We start from the raw sequence: 18,771 nt of genomic DNA on the forward strand, positions 1-18,771 counted from the left end.
GGAGCCATAATAGAGCTGCTCCCGCAGACGACGCTTGTATTGAGGGCGGAAACGGGATCACGGCGGAGACGCTGCTAAAGCTGCTTCCACAGACGAATATCCTGCACCTCGCGTGCCATGGCCATCAAGATCTGGAGAATCCGTTGCAGAGCGGATTCATTCTGCGTGACGAGAAACTCACGATCGAACGACTGATGCCTGTACCCCTCCCTCGCGCGTCCATGGCATTCTTGAGTGCTTGCGAAACAGCCAAAGGTGACTTCGTGAGTACCAATACCAGTCGAGATCATGGTGCCACTGAACAACGTGCCCATGCAGAATCAGCCTGATCAGGTGGTCCATCTCGCCGCCGCCATGTTCTTCGCGGGATTCAAAAGCGTCATCGCTACGCTCTGGTCAGTCCCGGTTTGCAGCTTCGCACTTCTATGATGCCGACTTACAATCGACTGTAAAGGTCCATGGCGGACGCGGACGGGCCAGAGATAGCTCGGTCTATATATCAGAACATATTCAGCAGCGAATCAGATCACATCGATCCCGATGATATCGCGTATGCCCTCGACGAGGCCGTCACGAAACTGCGAACCGTCCAGCCTGAGCCGCTCCGATGGGCACCGTATATACACCTAGGGATTTGAGCATGCGCCAATATATGTCATTGGCACGACAGAGACCCCGTTCGCGTATGCTCGTAATGAATGACTGGGATTCATAACCGAGCCTCCACATCCGACCAACCATCCGACTCATCACCCCGAATGATTGTTGTTCACTTCATCCGCGGGAGGCACCTCGACGTGCTCGATCACTACCGAGAATCGTCGCCTTCGACATCGAACGAGGGAAAGGACATGACAGAGACGTCCGAATCCACCGGTGAGGGGGACAGGACATCTTCGTTGATGGCTGCAGTGTCGTGCGGTGCCGGGCTGAGAGCCGATGCTGAAGTGGACGTATCTGCTGGATCGACTTGAGATTGGGACGTAGGCGTATGGATCTCATTGTCAACAGACGGTTGTAGAGGGACTTCTTCTCAGGCGACCACGACCACCGACGCTTCGGTCTTTAACGGCGCTAGTAGAATACACATACTCTTGCTCTACTTTGGCATAAACGCCTGCGAATCAAATAACTAGAACGATATTAGAGTGAACAAGGATCCATATGGGTCCGAATCCACCGGGATCGACAGCGAGCAACGCGAGTGGGGGAAGACGCAATGTTACGCCCGCCGCCCAGACGACCAAGGAACCCCTCACCAGAGACGAATTAGCTAGCCTACCATCGCCAGTTACAAACATTAATGAAGCACGAGCATACCTAGCCGGCACCGGACACTTAATCGACACGGAAGGACCACTTAATATCGACAAGTTCGTGATAGCAATGTTACAGGCGGCTCAGGACAAGGATCGGAGATTAGCAGGGAACCTCCGGGCCTTCGCATTCATACTGGAGACCTACAGGGAGGGGACGGGCAGGGCAGTTGACAAGGTCGAGGGAAGGATGGAGGAGATGGGAGCAAAACTGAAAGCCATGGAAGAACAGATCGCGGCACTCGGCGAGCAGACGAATAAGGTTCAACGTATCACGGAGAAGCTGGGGGCGATAGAAGAAGACACGCTAGAGATGGTGGGGGAAAGGGTCAACGAGGTCAGAGACGCCGCGCAGAGCGCTTTCGAAATCCTGCAACACGCGATCGAGAGAGGGTCAGCACAGACAACGGGAAAGACAGGAAACATCGAAGACTACGACTACGGAGTCACGGACGACTACAACTTACCGGCCACGAGGACGGCAGTTACCCCCGCACCAAAGACATACGCAAACACGACAAAGCAGACACCTCAGGCCCCTTATCAACAGATCGTCGAACAGAACGCGAAGAAGAACCGGAGGATCATCATCGACGCGAAGGGACCGGACGTGCAGAGCCTTACGGAGGAACAACTCGTGGCGAAAGCGAATCTGGCAGTGGACATGATCAGCGGGGAAGAGGAGGGAAGACCTCAAGAAGTCCGCTTCACAAGCGTGAAGAGACTACGAAACGGAGGTATGGAGTTCGAACTGAATATGACACAGGCAGCCAGCTGGATCAAGAGCGGAGCTATCAAGCAGAAGATAATCAGCAACTTCGGCAACGAAGCGGAAATCAAGGAGCAAGGCTTCGCGGTACTCATCGAAAACGCCCCACTGTACTTCCGGCCGGAGGAAGAGGAGGACCGTATCGCAGTCGCGAGAGTCAACGGATAGAACGAGGACGACTTCCTGCGAGCCAGATGGATCAAGGCCCCGGAAAGAAGACGACAGGGACAGACAAGCGCCCACATTGCGGCGACTCTGAAGACGGAGAAGATCGCAAACGACGCGATTCGATGGGGAATTACGATACGAGGTAAGAGCTGCAGCGTACGCAGACTAACGAAAGAAGCGACCAGGTGCAACAAGTGCCAGCGATTCGGACGACACTTCGCGGCGCAATGCAGGGAGATACATGATACGTGCGGAACATGCGGAAGTATCCAACACACCACGGAGAAATGTGAGTTCAAAGACAAGTACGAGAAACATTTCTGCGTCAATTGTAGGCAGGCCGGACACGCATCGTGGAGCAGAGATTGCCCCATGCTCAAGGCAAAGAACTGAGAAGTGGACGAACGATTCCCTGAGAACACATGCAAATACTTCATTACGGACGACCCGGGGACTTGGGAGCAAAACCGACGACAGAACGACAACGAGTGGACCACCGTACAGAACAAGAAACGAACGTTCCAACAACCGCCCATCGACCACGGCTGGGGCACGAGATACGGCTGGCACGGGGAGCCACTGCACGGCACGCAAAACGACACGCAGGCGACCAGGATCGGCACCCAGTCTACCCTTAATGAACACGGATTCAACAGCGACAGTACCAGCAACCGGCGGACCATCGGAGAGATCAATGAGGACCCAATCCGTACATCAGCATGGGATTAGATTCGATGAACGACATCAACAGAGGAGGAAGAACTACGAGGATAAACGAGCTGAGTTTCTGGTCTCAAAACTTATGTCGATCGAATGACGCACAACAGGACTGGCTGGTATCGCTAGGAAAGGCTAAGTATACAATAGGACTAGCACAAGAACCTTACATCGACGCGAGAGGAAACTCAAGAGCAAATCACACATGGAACTCGATATACCCAACGACGCACCGTAGACGACCACAAGAAACCCGCGCATACATGATCGTCAGCACGCAAGTATCGCCAGATGCATGGAGCCAAATCGAAGTCGACTCCCCGGACGTAACAGCGATCAAAATCGCGGACGAACACGGCGATCTATTCATCTTTAACATGTATATTGACCAAGCTAACTCGGACGCTCTTTTTGAAGTAGAACGAAAGACGAAGAAGGCACAAAACGAAGGATACCAGAAACGAAGGCCCACGCATTTCCTATGGATCGGCGACTTCAATCGACACTCCCCACTCTGGGACGAGGAACGCAATCACCACCTTTTCACGAGACGCAACACGGTAATGGCTCAAACCCTCATCGACATGCTGGCAACGTACGACCTCAAAATGGCGCTACCGCACGGACTCCCAACACTCGAAGCCATGGCAACCGGAAACCACACCCGACCGGACAACGTCTTCGTCTCCGACAGCTTACTGGACCGCATCGTGACATGTACAACGCTCCCCGAATGACGACCCCCGAAGACAGACCATTACCCGGTGATCGGCCGACTACGCCTCGAGTTGGATTACAGAGAACCGGTGAGAAGGCTTGACTGGGGATCAACTGACTGGAGCGAATACAGAGACACACTACGCGGTAAACTCGACACCCCGCATCCGGAAGAGATCCAATCTAAGGAAGAGTTTGACGAACTCCTGGCTACCCTCAACTGCGCTATACGGGAGACGACAGACGAACACGTGAAGCGACTCAACCTGACGCCATATACGAAACGTTGGTGGTCGAAAGAACTGATGCAACTTAGGAAAACGGCACACTACCTAGGGAAGAAAGCTCACGACGCGCGAGGCGACAGAGGGAACGTCATTCATGAAGAGTACCGCAAGGCAAGGAACAGATATACGAACAGCATCAAACTGGCGAAAGACAAATGCTGGGAGACATGGCTAAGCGCGGTGAGAAACAACGACATGTGGAAGACGAGCTCATACATCAGCAATCCGTCTACAGACGCAGCAAGAGCGAGAGTACCAGACCTCATCGTCAAAGGGCCCGACGGCGAAGATATAAAGGCGACTACAAACGAGCAAAAAACGGCACTCTTCAAGACAGAATTCTTCCCGACATCCCCCGAAGACATACAAATCGAGGGCGACGAACATGAGGACGAATACCCGCGACCAGCTTTCGATTTCGCCCCAATAACGGACGAACGTATCAAGACGACCATCGCCAAACTACAACCGTACAAAGCCCCCGATACAGACGAGTTTTCGAATGCAATACTCACAAACTGCGCTGACGTACTTATTGGCAGACTTGGACCCCTGTTCAGAGCGGTACACGACCTGAAGTACTGGCCGGAGGAGTGGAAGTTCGTCGGAATAGTGGTACTACGCAAACCAGGGAAAGGCGACTATACAAAGCCCGGAAGCCATCGGCCGATATCGCTCATCAAGAAGATCGCAATGCTTTACTCGAAGTGCATCTCGGAGGAGCTACAGTACCAAGCAGAGAAGCATCAACTCCTGACGCCCACGCAATTCGGATTTCGCGCAGGAAGAGCGACTACGGACGCGATACATTACGGGATAGCGAAGATCAAAGACGCCTGGAGAAAAGGGAAGTGCGCTGCGTTATTACTACTGGACATAAAAGCTGCCTTTCCGCACATCGTCATTAGCGTCCTGATCCACAAAATGCGAATGAAGGGCGTACCGAAGGAGTACACCGACTGGATACAATGGCGCTTCAAAGGACGAAAGACCAAACTCACCTTCGACGACTTCCAATCCGACGAAATCACGATAGAAGATGGGCTCGATCAAGGCGACCCTTTCTCGACGACCGGTATGATTTTCTACATAGACGACCTCTTACGAGACGCCCCAGATAGAGACGACGGAGAGGAGGCCCTCGGATTCGCAGACGACGTAGGGCTATTGGCGATAGGCGACGACCTAGAGGAGGCGGCCGGCAAAGCAGAAAGTTTCATGGTACAGGAAGGAGGAGCATTGGACTGGAGCGCCCTCACAAACTGCAAGTTCGGACTGGACAAGACACAATGTATCGGACTAACGCGCAGACGCGAAACGGACGCACAAAAGCCAGGCAAGACGAAACCAATAGAGAGACCCAAGCTCAGCCTCAACGGCACAGAGGTCGCCATGTCAACGTCAGCTAAGTGGCTAGGGATCATAATCGACCAGGAACTTCGTTTTCACGAGCACGCAGCGTACGCCCTCAAAAAGGGGACAGACTACATGCAACACTTCCGAAGACTAGCCAGGAACGCCACCGGAGTTCGACATCGATATCTACGACAATACTACAAGTCCATCGCCATGCCACGGATGTTATACGGCGCGGACATCTGGATCAAGCCACCCAAGATCAACAAACGAGCGACACAGCGATTCCTAGGGAAGATGAACTCGGTACAACGACAGGCCGCCTTACATGCAACGGGAGCCTTGCGGACGACGCCGACAGACGTAGTTTACGCGCACGCGGAACTGGTACCATTGGACATCGCGATACACCAGCAACTACACAGGAGCACGACGAGGATCGCGACACTACCAGATACAAACCCGCTCGCAGCAGTGGCCAGGAGGGCAGCGGGAAGGTACGTCAAGAGACACCGAGGACCACTTCACGACCTCTTTCAGGCATATCGCATCAAACCGAACAGACTAGAGAAGATCGCGGCAGTACGTAAAGGACCATGCTACACGCCGGCTTTCAAGACCAAGATTGCGCGTACCAAGGATGCGGCGAGGGACGATGCGGAACGCAACGAGGACAGATTCCGGATATTCACGGACGGATCGGAAATCAACGGAAAGGTAGGCGCAGCGGCGGTACTATACCAGGAAGACAAACCACCGGCGGTCTTGAGATACCACCTGGGCAAAGCGACGGAATACGGCATCGCAGAGGCAGAACTGGTAGGGGAGGTAATGGCTGCACACATGCTGGAAAGAAGGGCTAACCAGGTCGATACGGCGACAATCGGGGCCGACAATACGTCAACGATACTGAACACAAGAAACCAGACACCGAGGAAGGCGCACTACCTCCTAGATCAGATCCACGACATCCTCGACAAATGCAAAGCGAAGGGACCAAACGGCCAAGCCATCACAATAGCATGGACCCCAGGGCATATCGGCATAGAAGGGAACGAGCGAGCAGACGAGGAGGCAAAGAAAGCGGCGGAAGGCGATACAAGTCCAGCTAAGTACCTCCTGCGCATCCTCAGGAAAAGGCTACCAACGAGCAGTTCAGCAGCGAGGAAGACCTACAAAGAGAACACCAAGAAGACGACGGAACGAAGAATGCGGACGTCAAGACACATGAAGAAGATATACGACCTCGATCCGAAATTCAAACCGAGCAAGTTCTCCCAAATCGCGAACGCACTCCCTAGAAGACACCTATCGCTACTTATTCAAATGCGGACTGGACACATCGCGCTCGCAAAGCATCTGTATAGGATCAAGAAAGTCAACAGCCCCGTCTGCCCAGGATGCCGAACACATGGCGAGACAGTGTCGCACTATCTGATGCACTGCAGAAAATACGACACCGAACGCGGAGCACTACGAAGAGATCTGGGAATCCGGGGAAGTAACATCAAATTCTTATTGACAGACTCAAAGGCGTTTCCAGCTCTCTTTAGGTACATAGCAGCGACAGGGAGATTCGCAAAGAGCCACGGCGACCTACAATTCACAAGCACGGAATGGAAAGAACAGAACGAAGACGAATAGCAAACTATACGAGCGAAACAGAGCAGGGAGCGGAAGGAAAGGAGGAGACTAGACGAAACGGGCAGACGCAGACACTTTTCCCCCTTTTTTCCCTACGGGGTTTTGGGGGTTTTTAGGGCGTGCACAACAGGAGACGGTGGAGGGAATGATGAAGACACGAGGAGACGGGAGGGGGACCCATCCCACCCCACATCACACCGCCTAACTTAAGGCGCCCCGGCCAAGCGGGTAGACACACCTCACCCGCCGAGGCAGTGGTACAGATCGGACACGTTAGTCGGGCTAGAGAGGCTCAGGGGATCAGGCAATAGTAGTTTAATGTCTAACATACGGCTCGACCGCAACGGACAATAAACACGGATAAAAAAAAAAAAAAAAAAAAAAAAAAAAAAAAAACAGACGGTTGTAGAGTCCTTGATTGAAGAAGAGTTCGATAAGGGCGCCTGCGAGTCGACGGCAGAAACAGGATTGAGGAGGCATCAACGTTGAGGCTTCGGAATGCACCGTCGACTTCTCTGGGCTCTCCAGCGAGGGCACCTCTTCGGTGACATGCCCGATCGGAGAAGGCATCGGCGTGTCAGGCTGGGCGGGATGAGCCAACGCGGAGGGATCTGCAGCGTCGTTGGAGAGAGCGTCGAAGGGTGCTGGTTCGCTGAGGTTAACGGAAACATCGTTCACCTCCATAGCATGAACGTCTTCAATAGCGGCTTCGTGTAAGTTCTCGTTGGCTGACTGGTCGGAAGTAGCTTGCGCCATTGTCTGTCAGGGAATCTCGGGGACAGCGACAGTTACTTACACCGTTGATGGAGGGTGGGCGCGGTCATCGACGGTAGCTTCTTCAGCGGAGACAGGTTCGTCCACCTTCCCGTCCGCATCCTCCTTCGTCCCAGGTGACCCAGGCCGCTGCTTCTCCGCCTCCCTCTCGACCCTCTCTGGCTCGCGCTCGCCGCATCCTTCCTGGCTTTCCTTACAGCATCATATCCATAGCTCTCCACTTCATCGAGCCTATCAAGGAGTAATCCGAGCGCGTGCATATATCGATGCAGAGATCGGTTGTTCGCCGTGTACGCGAAGGTGTCCTCGCCCGCTAATCACTCGACTATTCCAGGGCTGGCGAGGGACATCAAAACGGAGTAAGAGAGGGATTGAAGTCGAGGTGTTCCGTGAAAAGGAAATCGGACGAGAGCGAGTCGAGGCGCGGATGTTAGCCTGTTAGGCCTACATAAAACGGAAACCCTCACATGGACCCGGACCGTTCCAATGTCCATGATCGTCGTCCAAATCAGGAATGCGCCCCTTGTCGAGTTGCTCGGATTCACTCGACGCGACAGTTGGCCACGTGATCATTTCGCCGGTGTGGCTTTGTAGCCCGGCGACCCGGCCTCGACACGTGGTGTTGCCTCCGACGGTCGCCGGAGACCACATTCCTCTGTTGCTAGATATATGCCGCACATATCGCCTTAGCAAGCATTAAAAAATACTATCGTACTTATATAATGGCCTGAGATAACTTTTATGGGAGGATAAACACTATGAACGCCTACCGCTCCGGCGCAATATCCAAAACTGGCTGGCACACCGGTGGAATCATCACGTGGCAATGCCGGGTCGCCGAGCTACAGAGCTACAGTACGAGCTTAAAACTCTGTAGCTCAGAATTGAACAGACCTACTTTCAGATTTCTCGAGAACGACGACCGCAACTTCAAGGCCGTCGGCCACCTCTCGTCTTCTCCTTCCCCAGCGACAACGTTTATGGGAATGAGCGCCATATGACACCGATCTTGCGGCATTCCAACTCACCGCAGCGACCTCAGCATTCGTCGGCCTCCCGCCGATCCCGCGTGGCGCTCGTGTCTCGCATCTCATGCAGGGTTGCTGGTCCACATATCTTCCTGACCGATCTATCTCTGGGAACTGGATGCTTTTGCGCACAAGAATAGGCAGTAGCTTCGACGGCTTGAACATGCCTAGATTCTGCAACACACCTTTCTGTACACGCGCGCACACCATATACAAAGGCGAATATAAGGTTGATACAATGACAGGTCTACCTTGAGTGATGGGCAACCGTTTACTCCAACGATGCTCCGACTGATCTACCACTTGCTCTTTTTATTCGCCTTCCGTAGGCTCTCGTTTGCTCAGGCTGCGCCTACGGTCACGGTGAAGAACGGCACTCACGTCGGCATTGCTCTGCCGTCATTCAAACAGGAGCTCTTTCTGGGTCTACCGTATGCGCAGCAGCCCCTGCCTCCGGACCTGCGCCTACGTCCTCCCCTATCGCCCAACACATTGTGGACCGGAACGCGGCCCGCCAGAATATAGTCCGATATGTGTCGGATATCCGCAAGGAGCAACGGACGATGATTTGGGTCTTGATCTGGGCGAGGAGTGCTTGACGTTGAACGTCGTTCGTCCCCAGGGAGTTCAACAGGGCAGCAGCATACCCGTCGTGGTCTGGATCCCGTAAGCCCTGCTAGCGGCATAGATCTTCGTGAGGCTGCGCACTTGCCAACACTATTGCCTCTTGCCGAAGACCAGAAAGCCGATGTACCAGAAGCGAGTTGTTTGACCCTGAATCGCTTAATGTGTGTATTTCTATCAACAACCTTGCTGAGCGTTCTGTGAACATGCAGTGCAGCAGTCTCCCTCGGCGGGGCGTCACGGTGATTCAGACGATCCTGGAGGATGGGAGACATGTCTCGAAGAGATGCTCAGGCATGACACCAAGATGGTCGAAGACTGGAATGACGAGATCAATACTATACTGATTCTCGTAAGTGCGGACGATTTACATGTCTTCCCTTTGGCTTATGTCCGTCGGAAAGGCTGGTCTGTTCTCTGCGGTTCTAACAGCTTTCACCGTCGAGTCGTACCAACTTTTGCAGCAAGACCCAGAGCAGGAGTCGGCGGATACGCTATCCCAGATTTCACTGCAGCTCGAGAGCTTCTCCGTGAATCCTGCGTTTATCAATTCCACGCACGCGCCGGTCCTGAAGCTGGCCCCCATTTCGGATGCGGCGATGCGTATCAATAGTCTCCGGTTCACCAGTCTTGTCTTGAGCCTGACATCGGCGTTGACGGCCATCTTCGCTCGTCAGTGGCTTCGAGAGTACGTGCCTTGGCAGTTATCTCTTCCCAAGGACAAGCAGCTGTCTTCGCCACGGGAGAGTGTTCGCCTCCGTCAGTTTCGCCACAACGGCCTCGTGCGCTGGCGTGTACCGGCTGTGATGAATGCCATCTCTATCTTGCTCCAGATGGCTGTTGTCCTATTTCTAGCGGGTCTTGTGGACTTCATCTGGACGCTCAACCGAATCGTGGCTATCACTATCACGGTCTTCATTGCCGTACCTCTGGTTCTGCTGTTGAGCTCTGCGATAGTTCCGACATTCGCGCCAAATTGCCCTTACAAGTCGCCCCTCGCGTTCTTCTTCTACCGTGCCTCGGTCTCTGTCCTGTGGCTAGCTGGATGGATCGCTGGCTTGAGCCCAACAATTCCCATCCCGCAGTCTTTGCGTTCGAACATCGGCCGTCGCTTCGGCAATCTCCGTGGTCGAGCGTTGTTGGAATGGATGCCCTCTACATGGGTGCTACGTGATGTCTGGAACGTGTGACGCCGATCTTCGCAGGCGCTCGACAGCGACAGCGGTGCCTTAGACTGGATCCATGCATACACGTTCCACGAAGGAATGCGAGACAGCATCCTCATGGAATGTCTTTCTGACATAGCGAGCGATAAGCGGGCTCGAGTGGCGGTCGAATTGGTCGCGAAAGCCTCCGGCTATTCATTTCATGATCTCATCCGTCTCCTGCGGTATGGTGGATCCGCCCCTATGCTGTCCGAAATGAAGGCTCGGATCCATATGGAGCTTTTGCTAGCGGTCTATGTCTATAGCTGTCCATGTGAGGATCCGGAATGCGAGAAGGTATCCCAGAACGATCTCCACGTCTTAACTGAGCGTCTTTCCGCTTTCTCTCCCTCTACGCGTCAGAAATATTGGAGATTTCTGAAGAATCGGATCATTGCGGGAGGACGTTTATCGTCAGCAGAAATAAACATTTTCGCTCTTGGAATAGACTCGGCACTCGACGAGTCGCTAGTTGTTCATAGGGAAGGTTGGTCCATTGTAGTAAGCTTACTCGGAGTGAAATACTGACTCAAACCTACGAACTCAGACCTACGCACCGTGCTCCGATGGAGCGCCAAACTGCCTATTCCAGAAGCCAACGGCTCGGATCACAGCACGTTAGCGTCGACGGCATTTGATACAGCCATATCAGCCACCTTCCGCCTCTTGGGAGACATTGCACTGGACGATATATCGCATCTCACCGAGGAAGACCCGGACATGCTGGCCGACTTATTCAGCCACGTCAAGGACTATGTTCTTTATCGCGTAGCAAGCCGCACCTATGTCCAGGGGCAATGGCTATGCCCCGCTCACTGGATAATATTTGCGTTCTCTGTCCCGTTCGTGACGCGTGATTTCGCGCTCGCGGTCAGGAGCTTGGTGTTGCAGCAGATGTATGAACCATCGGAGGACGTCCGGATGAAACAGGCTATCGACAAGGCATCTGTTCCACTGTACTTCTGGGACCAAGAGTTTCACAAACTTTCCGCGGGTGACGTTCTTGGGCGGGCTGCGGTCCTGCAGTCGCGAGCTGATGGCACGCTGGAAGAGCCACCGGGTAGGTGGTTTGGGTGAAGCGTGGCTTGGGTGTAGGCCGGGTGCGAGCGTAACGGCTCGCCCCTGGCCTACACGGCCAGCTCTCCCGAGCGTGCCATGGACGTTCGAGATCTGCTTTCCTAAGCTTGAGCATAGGCTCTTCGTGGTCTATGGAGCAATTGTACAAGGATGAACCATGAAATCTACGAACAAGGGGGACGGTGGGTGGGTTGAAAATACGAAAACGTAGTAGCACGACCTTCGCTGCCCTCGGGGACAGGAACAGAGGAGCCAGCGAGGCGACCTCCGCCGCCCAAGAACCGGCACCGCCGCACGTGACCTCCGCTCCGGTGCGCCCGCTCTTGGGCGGGCTGCGGTCCTGCAGTCGCGAGCTGATGGCACGCTGGAAGAGCCACCGGGTAGGTGGTTTGGGTGAAGCGTGGCTTGGGTGTAGGCCGGGTGCGAGCGTAACGGCTCGCCCAGACCGCGCCCCAGACGGAGCGCGAGCGCCCGGCTAACCCCCACCACGCGGTCGGGTCTTTTCCCGGGAGTTTTGTGCGACGCCCCGGGGGATGTGTTGCATGTGGGCGGGTAGGATACCTTCGACCACCCGCCAGTATCGAAGAAACGAGTCTGATGACCATCTTCCCGCTTTCTTGACGACATCGGGGGAAACTCCCGATATCAGCAGTTCCGTGGTGCCTCCGATGCGGAATGAGTGACCTGTAAGCCTCGGGAGGCCTGCTTCCGTCCAAACCGAGTTGCATCTCTTCATGAAAAAACGCCGGGTGAGCGGGCGAGTACCGAAGGATGTCCGATAAGCAAAGAGGTGGTCCGAGTTGGCGGGATTGTTCCAGAACAAGTGATGGCGGAGAGCCCGAATGGGGTCCGATGATCCTCGCTGGCGAAGGATCACGACGTCTTCCCCCTGACTGAAGCGAATTTTGGTAGAGGGGAGGTGAATGATGTGGGATGTCGAGGCTGGGGAAGGAGGGGTGAGGTCCGAGCGAGATGGACTCCTCTTCGCGGCAGCCGGTGTCGTCGAAGGCGGAAGGAGCTCGCCAAGGCGGCATTGGCCCCAGAACGCCACGCATGCCGCAGCAAAGACGGCTATGTCCACGGGGTTCGAGAGGTCGAGTTTGGCCCTCAAGATGCGCAACAAATTGCGGGAGACCGGGAGGCGTGGCGGGCGGCGCGAAGAGAGTGGACGTCGATTCTCCACACCGTTCAGGACGTACTTCAGCCGCTTGCCTCCTTTCCACTCCGCATTTTGCGCTGCGTGCCATGCCTTAAGGCCGGCAATGGCGTTTCTGACCGTGCTGCCTGCGTGGCGGCCTTCGCTGGAAGCGGCGAACGCGCATAGGACCAGTTCGTCGGCTGGAAGCCAGAATCTTCGCTGGATCTTTTCTTTCCTGCAGAAACGGATGAACCTATTGACCGCGCTATTGTAACCTTGTAAGGTGGACGGCGCCCACCCGTGGTGTAGAGCCCTTGCCAGCTGAGCCTCGATGGCGCCCGAAAGTCTGATCCTGTTCGGGTTATGGAGCTTGGCTGTCCTTGACTTCCCGTGCGGTAAAGCAAAGTAATCGACGTGAGACGGGTCTCGAGAGGATAAGCGAGAATCCCGGTGTTTGTCGCGGGCTCGTGGTGACGGTGTCGACGAAGTGCGCATGAGGAGAAGCGCGGCGCGCCGCCCAGGTCTCTAGTCAACTTCGGTCTGAGTCTCCTCGTTGACGCTCCACTTCCTCATCGTCTCCCTTTGATATCATGTACTCGAAAGAAACACTCGACTATAGATTGACACAAGTTGTAGCCCTACTTATGAGGCCGGAGATGCAGAATGGGATCTTGACCAAAGTGTTCGACCGCGGCGAATCTCCTGGAGCTATACCTCTCGAAGGCTCGTCTGCTTTGTTCTGGATAGACGGAACGTACTGCGAGATAACCCACACGTTGGATGTGCGCATGAGCGCGACGATCCTCTGTAGAACGCGATTCTGTTCCGTGTTCCTCGACTTACCGGCCTCGAGTGCGCCGATAACCCCTTGATTATCCGATTTCATAACTAACCGCGTATCCGTTACGCCTCTTGCAATGGCGACTCTGAGGCCGAGCTCGACCGCCACCATTTCGCCCCAACCGATGTCTCGTCCATCGGATTTCCAACCCGGTTTGAGCTCCCAGGCGTCCCATGAACCGTCGATGACTATTCCGATGCCGAACGACGTGGATGCGTCGACCCAGAGGTCGCAGGTCGATGTGATTGTCGGCACTCGGAGTGTGCTGCCGCATTCCGGTAGCCGCAATTGCGACCTCCAGAACTCGATGTCTTCGAAGACGCCGGCGTTCGGCTTTCTTCTAGAAAACGGCGAGGAGGCGTGGTGGAATGAGCTGACGAACTTTGAGAGGTGAACGAGTCTTGAGCGACCGTCCGGCAGGGCCATGCTGCAATGAACTAACGTCCCCAGGACCTGTTCCGCTTCCTTCCTCGTGAAGGACCTGCCGGGTATCCATGCGTCTAGCTTCGATAAGTACCTGCCCTTCTTTTCCTCCGGAATGGACACTCGTTTCGACACCAGGTCCCATAAGAATCCGAGATACTTGAAGACCGGCGCGAAATCGCGGGTTTTCGATGGCTTCCACGGCCAGCCGAGGCCCTCCGCTAGCTCCATGATCTCTGCTAGACTGTACCGATATACCGGCGCCCCTTCTGCGCCGGCTTCGCTTGGGAATCGAAAAAACGCGAAGTCGTCTACCCACTTCTTCAGCGCATCCACCCCCCAAGCCAGGTAAATCGCCGCCATACTGTCTGCGACGCGGCCCCATACGCCCGGCGAACTGGCCGGGCCAAATGGGGCGTTGTGATCGATCCAATAGCGCCCCTTCCAGTGTACCACGAAGTGCCGTTGCTGCTCCGGACGGATCGGGATGCATCGGAACGCCGCATCGACGTCCAACGTCGCGACTTGCGCGTTCGGCGGAGCCTCCATGACTAGGAGTGCCATTTCCGCGAACGAACCCCACTCACATTGGAAGCGATCGGTATCGATCTCGCTATTGACGGATGCGTGTGAGTGGTCGTTCCGCGGGAATGAGAAATCCTGAATCATTCTCATCTCAGCTGTGCCCGCTTTCGGGACTGCCCCGAGCGGCGACGTCCTGAAGAAGCCTATGAGCGATTCGAGCTCCGTCCTCGCAAAGGGGCCCGAGTATCGGCCCGCCGATCTCTCTTTCTCGATATATGCGTCGATCGCGTCGCTGTTATCCAGCGCTGATCGATGATTAGGAGGGTCGTAAGTTTTCGTTAACGTGCTCGTTATACCCATGTCGAATCCGATCTCGATGTTCGGTGCTATATCCGGAAACCTGTCCAGCAGGCCGAATTCGATGAGCGTCTCGTGCCATCGATGTGCGATGAGTGGAGTGACGATGGGGAACAGATCAGCAGACGACGGTGCAGCTCTGCGCTCCGTGGTTTGCGCCGCCGCAGAGTGTGCACCTGTGGTCTCCTTTCTTGCAAGGCCCGTCCTCTTTCCTCGAGCACCCGCCGGCCATGTTGAAGAAGAAACAGTATTGCCGGCCTTTGGCGTCTTTGACGGTGCGGTCGTCGCCTCTGATGAGAAAGATTGGTTGTCCGTTGGTGAGCGTGTCGGCCTTGCACGATGAGGCCCTATGACCCTTGCCGCCGCACATGAAGCATCTCGCGTCGATGTGTTTGGGGACGGACAAATGTGGACGGCCGGTCGTCGAGCGCCCCCCTGGTTCTGCTCTCGAGCCTGCGCTCCGCGAAGTGGGTTGGGACCGAAAGGGCTGCAATGAGGCCATGACCTGTGCCTTGAGGTATGCGGGCTCCACCTTTTTCCAGATGTTCTTATGGAAAGTACCCGGGTCTATCCCTTCGAGGTGACAGCGGCGGCGAACTTCCGCGTCGTACGCCAGCCAAAGCCCCCAGTTCTCCGACGTGGCCCCGTCCGTGTGACATATGCGGTTGAAGTGCTTTTTCCACCGTTCGTAATCCCGTCGGAAATATGTCTTGATGAGCTGAAGCAGACGCTTCCAGGCCTGGTGCCATTCGCCAAAGGATAACTTAAGTTCGCCGGCCGACGGGAGGATCTTTTCCGCCTGGATCAACCCCCTGGCCGGATCGACGGCGTACATGTCGGTGAGCAGGGAAGATGTATCACATCCGTATTCGGCGACAGCTTTATCCGTGAGGTAGTTGAGCGGAATGTGGGTCGTCCACCCTTCCTGAAACTTCTTCCTGATCGGATCCGGAATCGAATAGCAATCTGCTTTCGCCTGTTTCCCCCTGACCAGATGGGGGCGGCGCGGGCCTTTGGTCGTCTCCGGAATGCGATGTACGCGCCCTTCTCTCCTCGCGTGACGCTTCCGTGTGCGGTCGCCGCGTGAGTTGCGACGATATGGTGACTCCACTCTCGAACGGTGGGCGCCTGATGGGGAATGCTCGGTGGACGAGCTCCTACTAGACCCCGGATACCCTGAGGACGACCCTGAACTCGAGGAACGGCCGCTTGACGACGACGAGTGTCTGTTGTGCCGCCTCTTGGGGCGACCACGGGCTCTCCCAGCCCCTTCGTCGTCGCTCTGTCCTTGGCCAGCAGACTCTGACGACGAATGACGGCGTCTTCTCTTCCTCGCTGGGGATGCGTTGCGAGAACGGTGATGCCTGGGGCGCGAGTGGTCCCGTCTCCGCTTACGCTGGTGACGTCCCGACGAGGATCTCCTCGGGCTGGACCAAGGTTCCGGGCTCCCGCTCTCTCGATGTCTCCCGATATGCCCCCGCGGGGTGGAAGCTTCGCGCCCGGATGGCGTTGGAGATGCAGGAGGGGTTGGGGGAGCTGAGCCACCTATGTGAGCGTCAGCCCTCTGCCAGCCAGCTCGCGATTTGGGAATGCCATATGGCAACCCGTTCAAGGCCCTATGGCCTGAACCGATTAGGCCAAACGGCCGGCGTCGTTGCATATGCAAGTCGGCGAAAGACTCGCCGGCGGCCCTATGGTCGGCTTACGGCGGTCCATAGGAAGCAGTCAGGAGCCTATGCTCCGACTTGCAAGGGGTGCGACAACTCACCCAAATCGTCGGACGGGGGAGGAGGGTGGTCCTCGCCTTCCTCCTCGTCTTCCTCCCGATCCGGGGAGTCATTCCCGACGCCCGTCTCTGGTTCCTGCTCCTCGTCTTCCTCGTCACCCCGGGTCTGAGACTCTTCGGAGGCAGCGTCTGATTCGTGCGGGACGCCTCGAAAGGTGGAGCCGGACGTGTTCGATGTTTCGTCGATGATGTCGGCGAGGTCTTGCCTGGTAAAGAGCGCCTTGAAATCCGGGTGATCCATGTAGAACTTGATGTCCTCGAGGAGGGCGCGTCGGGTTCTAGCTTTAAGGACCGCTACCGTTCCTTCCTGTTCAAGTCCCAGGTGCGAGGCCAAGTCTTGTAGCTCTCTTTTGCACAGCGACGATAGCCGCTTGTTGAACAGCGGAGGTCGTTCGATCCACGGAGGCATTTGTCAAAGTTTGTGATAGGATTGCTTGAAAATACGAAAACGTAGTAGCACGACCTTCGCTGCCCTCGGGGACAGGAACAGAGGAGCCAGCGAGGCGACCTCCGCCGCCCAAGAACCGGCACCGCCGCACGTGACCTCCGCTCCGGTGCGCCCGCTGTTCCGAATTCAGAAGGTGTGGGTCATGTGCTCGTCGCTTGCATCTCATGGGACTGATTTCAGGAAAACAGAGCCTCGTATCGCTCGAGATGATGTTACAGGAGAAGATATGATAATACCCGACAAACCGATATTCATGGATGCTATCGTGTCCGATTGGGCATCAACAGGTGAGACCGCCCAAATTATCGGCTGAGTTCTCTAAGGCAAGGCATGAACCACACGACAGTACGCGTAATGAGCCCTCGGTCTCGATATCAATCCCTGCCACCCGATCCAAACTTGATGGAAAATGCGTCAGAGCAACGCCCAATTTTAGAGCAAGCAAGGCTCACAGAATCCCCACGAATGCATACAGCTCATCCATCCATCGCTATTGCCTATGCAGCCCTTCAACGTGGCGCCATGGTACCTATACCCGGGGTCGACTTCACGGATAACGTTGCCACCTCATCAATAGAGTTCGAGCAACGCGTTACCGATTGCATGAATCACCTGCTTGATCTCGAGGTCGCTGACCTGCTTTTCCTACTCGAAGATGAACCGGATCTGCTGAAAGATTTCTTCGCTCGCATCGATTGCTACATCAGATATCGCGTGCGCAAACACGTCTTTGCCCCGTACTTCACAGCTTGGCGTTGTCCAACGGATTGGATCCGATTCGTGATGACTGTCCCGGTTTTTCCAAAGGATTTTGCCTTCACCATGAAAGTAATGGTTGATCAACGCATGTTTGAGCGATCCGCGGTTATGGAGACGGTCTCCGGTGCCATCTCGAGGTCGCCAATTCCGCTTTACCTTTGGGATGTGGACCACGATCTATTCGAGCCGATATTCTCCGATCGTGACCCACATGAGGGTGGTGGCACTCGGGATTCAAATGATGGTAATCCTCGTTATGGAGTATGCGGCACAGTGCGCTCATTTTCTGGGTAGACACGCAGATGATCTCGCAAGTCGACTCCGACACTGGCAACGACATGCTGATACCGGTAAAACCAACATATGTGGACGCCCTTGTATGTGATTGGAATTCAAAAGGTACGGCTTGAACTGACCTCGGCGCGTAATCACAACCATGACCTCTCTTGTATACCCTCACAGTAAATTTTATGAGCCCTCGGTGGCAGCTACAGTCTACACCGCCTGACCCGGACGAGATCGAGAACGCATCATGGCCAGTGATTGCTGAGTCGGCGAATACATCCGGAGTCTCAATACCTTTTCACTATGACAACCTTGCACCAGATGACGCATGGAATGGAACACCTGCATCAGAACCCAGCAGACACGTGCGATTCGACGACAGACTACAGTTGCACTCCCCAGCATATGCATGTGACGACGATGAAAGCTTTTTGGCCATCACACCGGTTTCGCCCGCAAATGTGCCTCTTCCGCTTGCGGACGAAGACGAAGATCAGATCCTTGCGCGTGAGGATATCAACGGGGTA

At 55.3% G+C, this 18,771-nt stretch overlaps 5 protein-coding genes across 5 annotated transcripts; all 5 read left to right on the forward strand.

The window, feature by feature from the left end:
• Positions 1–221: 221 nt before the first annotated feature.
• Positions 222–638, forward strand: PUNSTDRAFT_138864 (uncharacterized protein; the record flags this gene model as incomplete). The annotated part of the gene is made up of 3 exons (XM_007388545.1): positions 222–263; positions 319–395; positions 455–638. The coding sequence occupies 3 exons, from the start codon at positions 222–224 to the stop codon at positions 636–638; spliced, it is 303 nt and encodes a 100-aa protein (XP_007388607.1).
• Positions 639–1,164: 526 nt separating this feature from the next.
• On the forward strand, positions 1,165–2,253 carry PUNSTDRAFT_138865 (uncharacterized protein; the record flags this gene model as incomplete). The annotated part of the gene is made up of 1 exon (XM_007388546.1): positions 1,165–2,253. The coding sequence occupies one exon, from the start codon at positions 1,165–1,167 to the stop codon at positions 2,251–2,253; it is 1,089 nt and encodes a 362-aa protein (XP_007388608.1).
• A 4,403-nt stretch (positions 2,254–6,656) lies between these two features.
• Positions 6,657–6,974, forward strand: PUNSTDRAFT_76910 (uncharacterized protein; the record flags this gene model as incomplete). Its single annotated transcript, XM_007388547.1, has 1 exon — positions 6,657–6,974. The coding sequence occupies one exon, from the start codon at positions 6,657–6,659 to the stop codon at positions 6,972–6,974; it is 318 nt and encodes a 105-aa protein (XP_007388609.1).
• A 2,691-nt stretch (positions 6,975–9,665) lies between these two features.
• Positions 9,666–9,924, forward strand: PUNSTDRAFT_21034 (uncharacterized protein; the record flags this gene model as incomplete). The annotated part of the gene is made up of 2 exons (XM_007388548.1): positions 9,666–9,752; positions 9,805–9,924. Coding segments are annotated over 2 exons (207 nt in total), but the record flags the coding sequence as incomplete, so codon positions are not given.
• Positions 9,925–9,996: 72 nt separating this feature from the next.
• On the forward strand, positions 9,997–10,362 carry PUNSTDRAFT_25563 (uncharacterized protein; the record flags this gene model as incomplete). The annotated part of the gene is made up of 1 exon (XM_007388549.1): positions 9,997–10,362. A coding segment is annotated over one exon (366 nt), but the record flags the coding sequence as incomplete, so codon positions are not given.
• Between the last annotated feature and the right edge of the window lie 8,409 nt (positions 10,363–18,771).

Source organism: Punctularia strigosozonata, assembly GCF_000264995.1.
Source record: "Punctularia strigosozonata HHB-11173 SS5 unplaced genomic scaffold PUNSTscaffold_19, whole genome shotgun sequence".
Classification (NCBI taxonomy): Eukaryota; Fungi; Basidiomycota; class Agaricomycetes; order Corticiales; family Punctulariaceae; genus Punctularia; species Punctularia strigosozonata.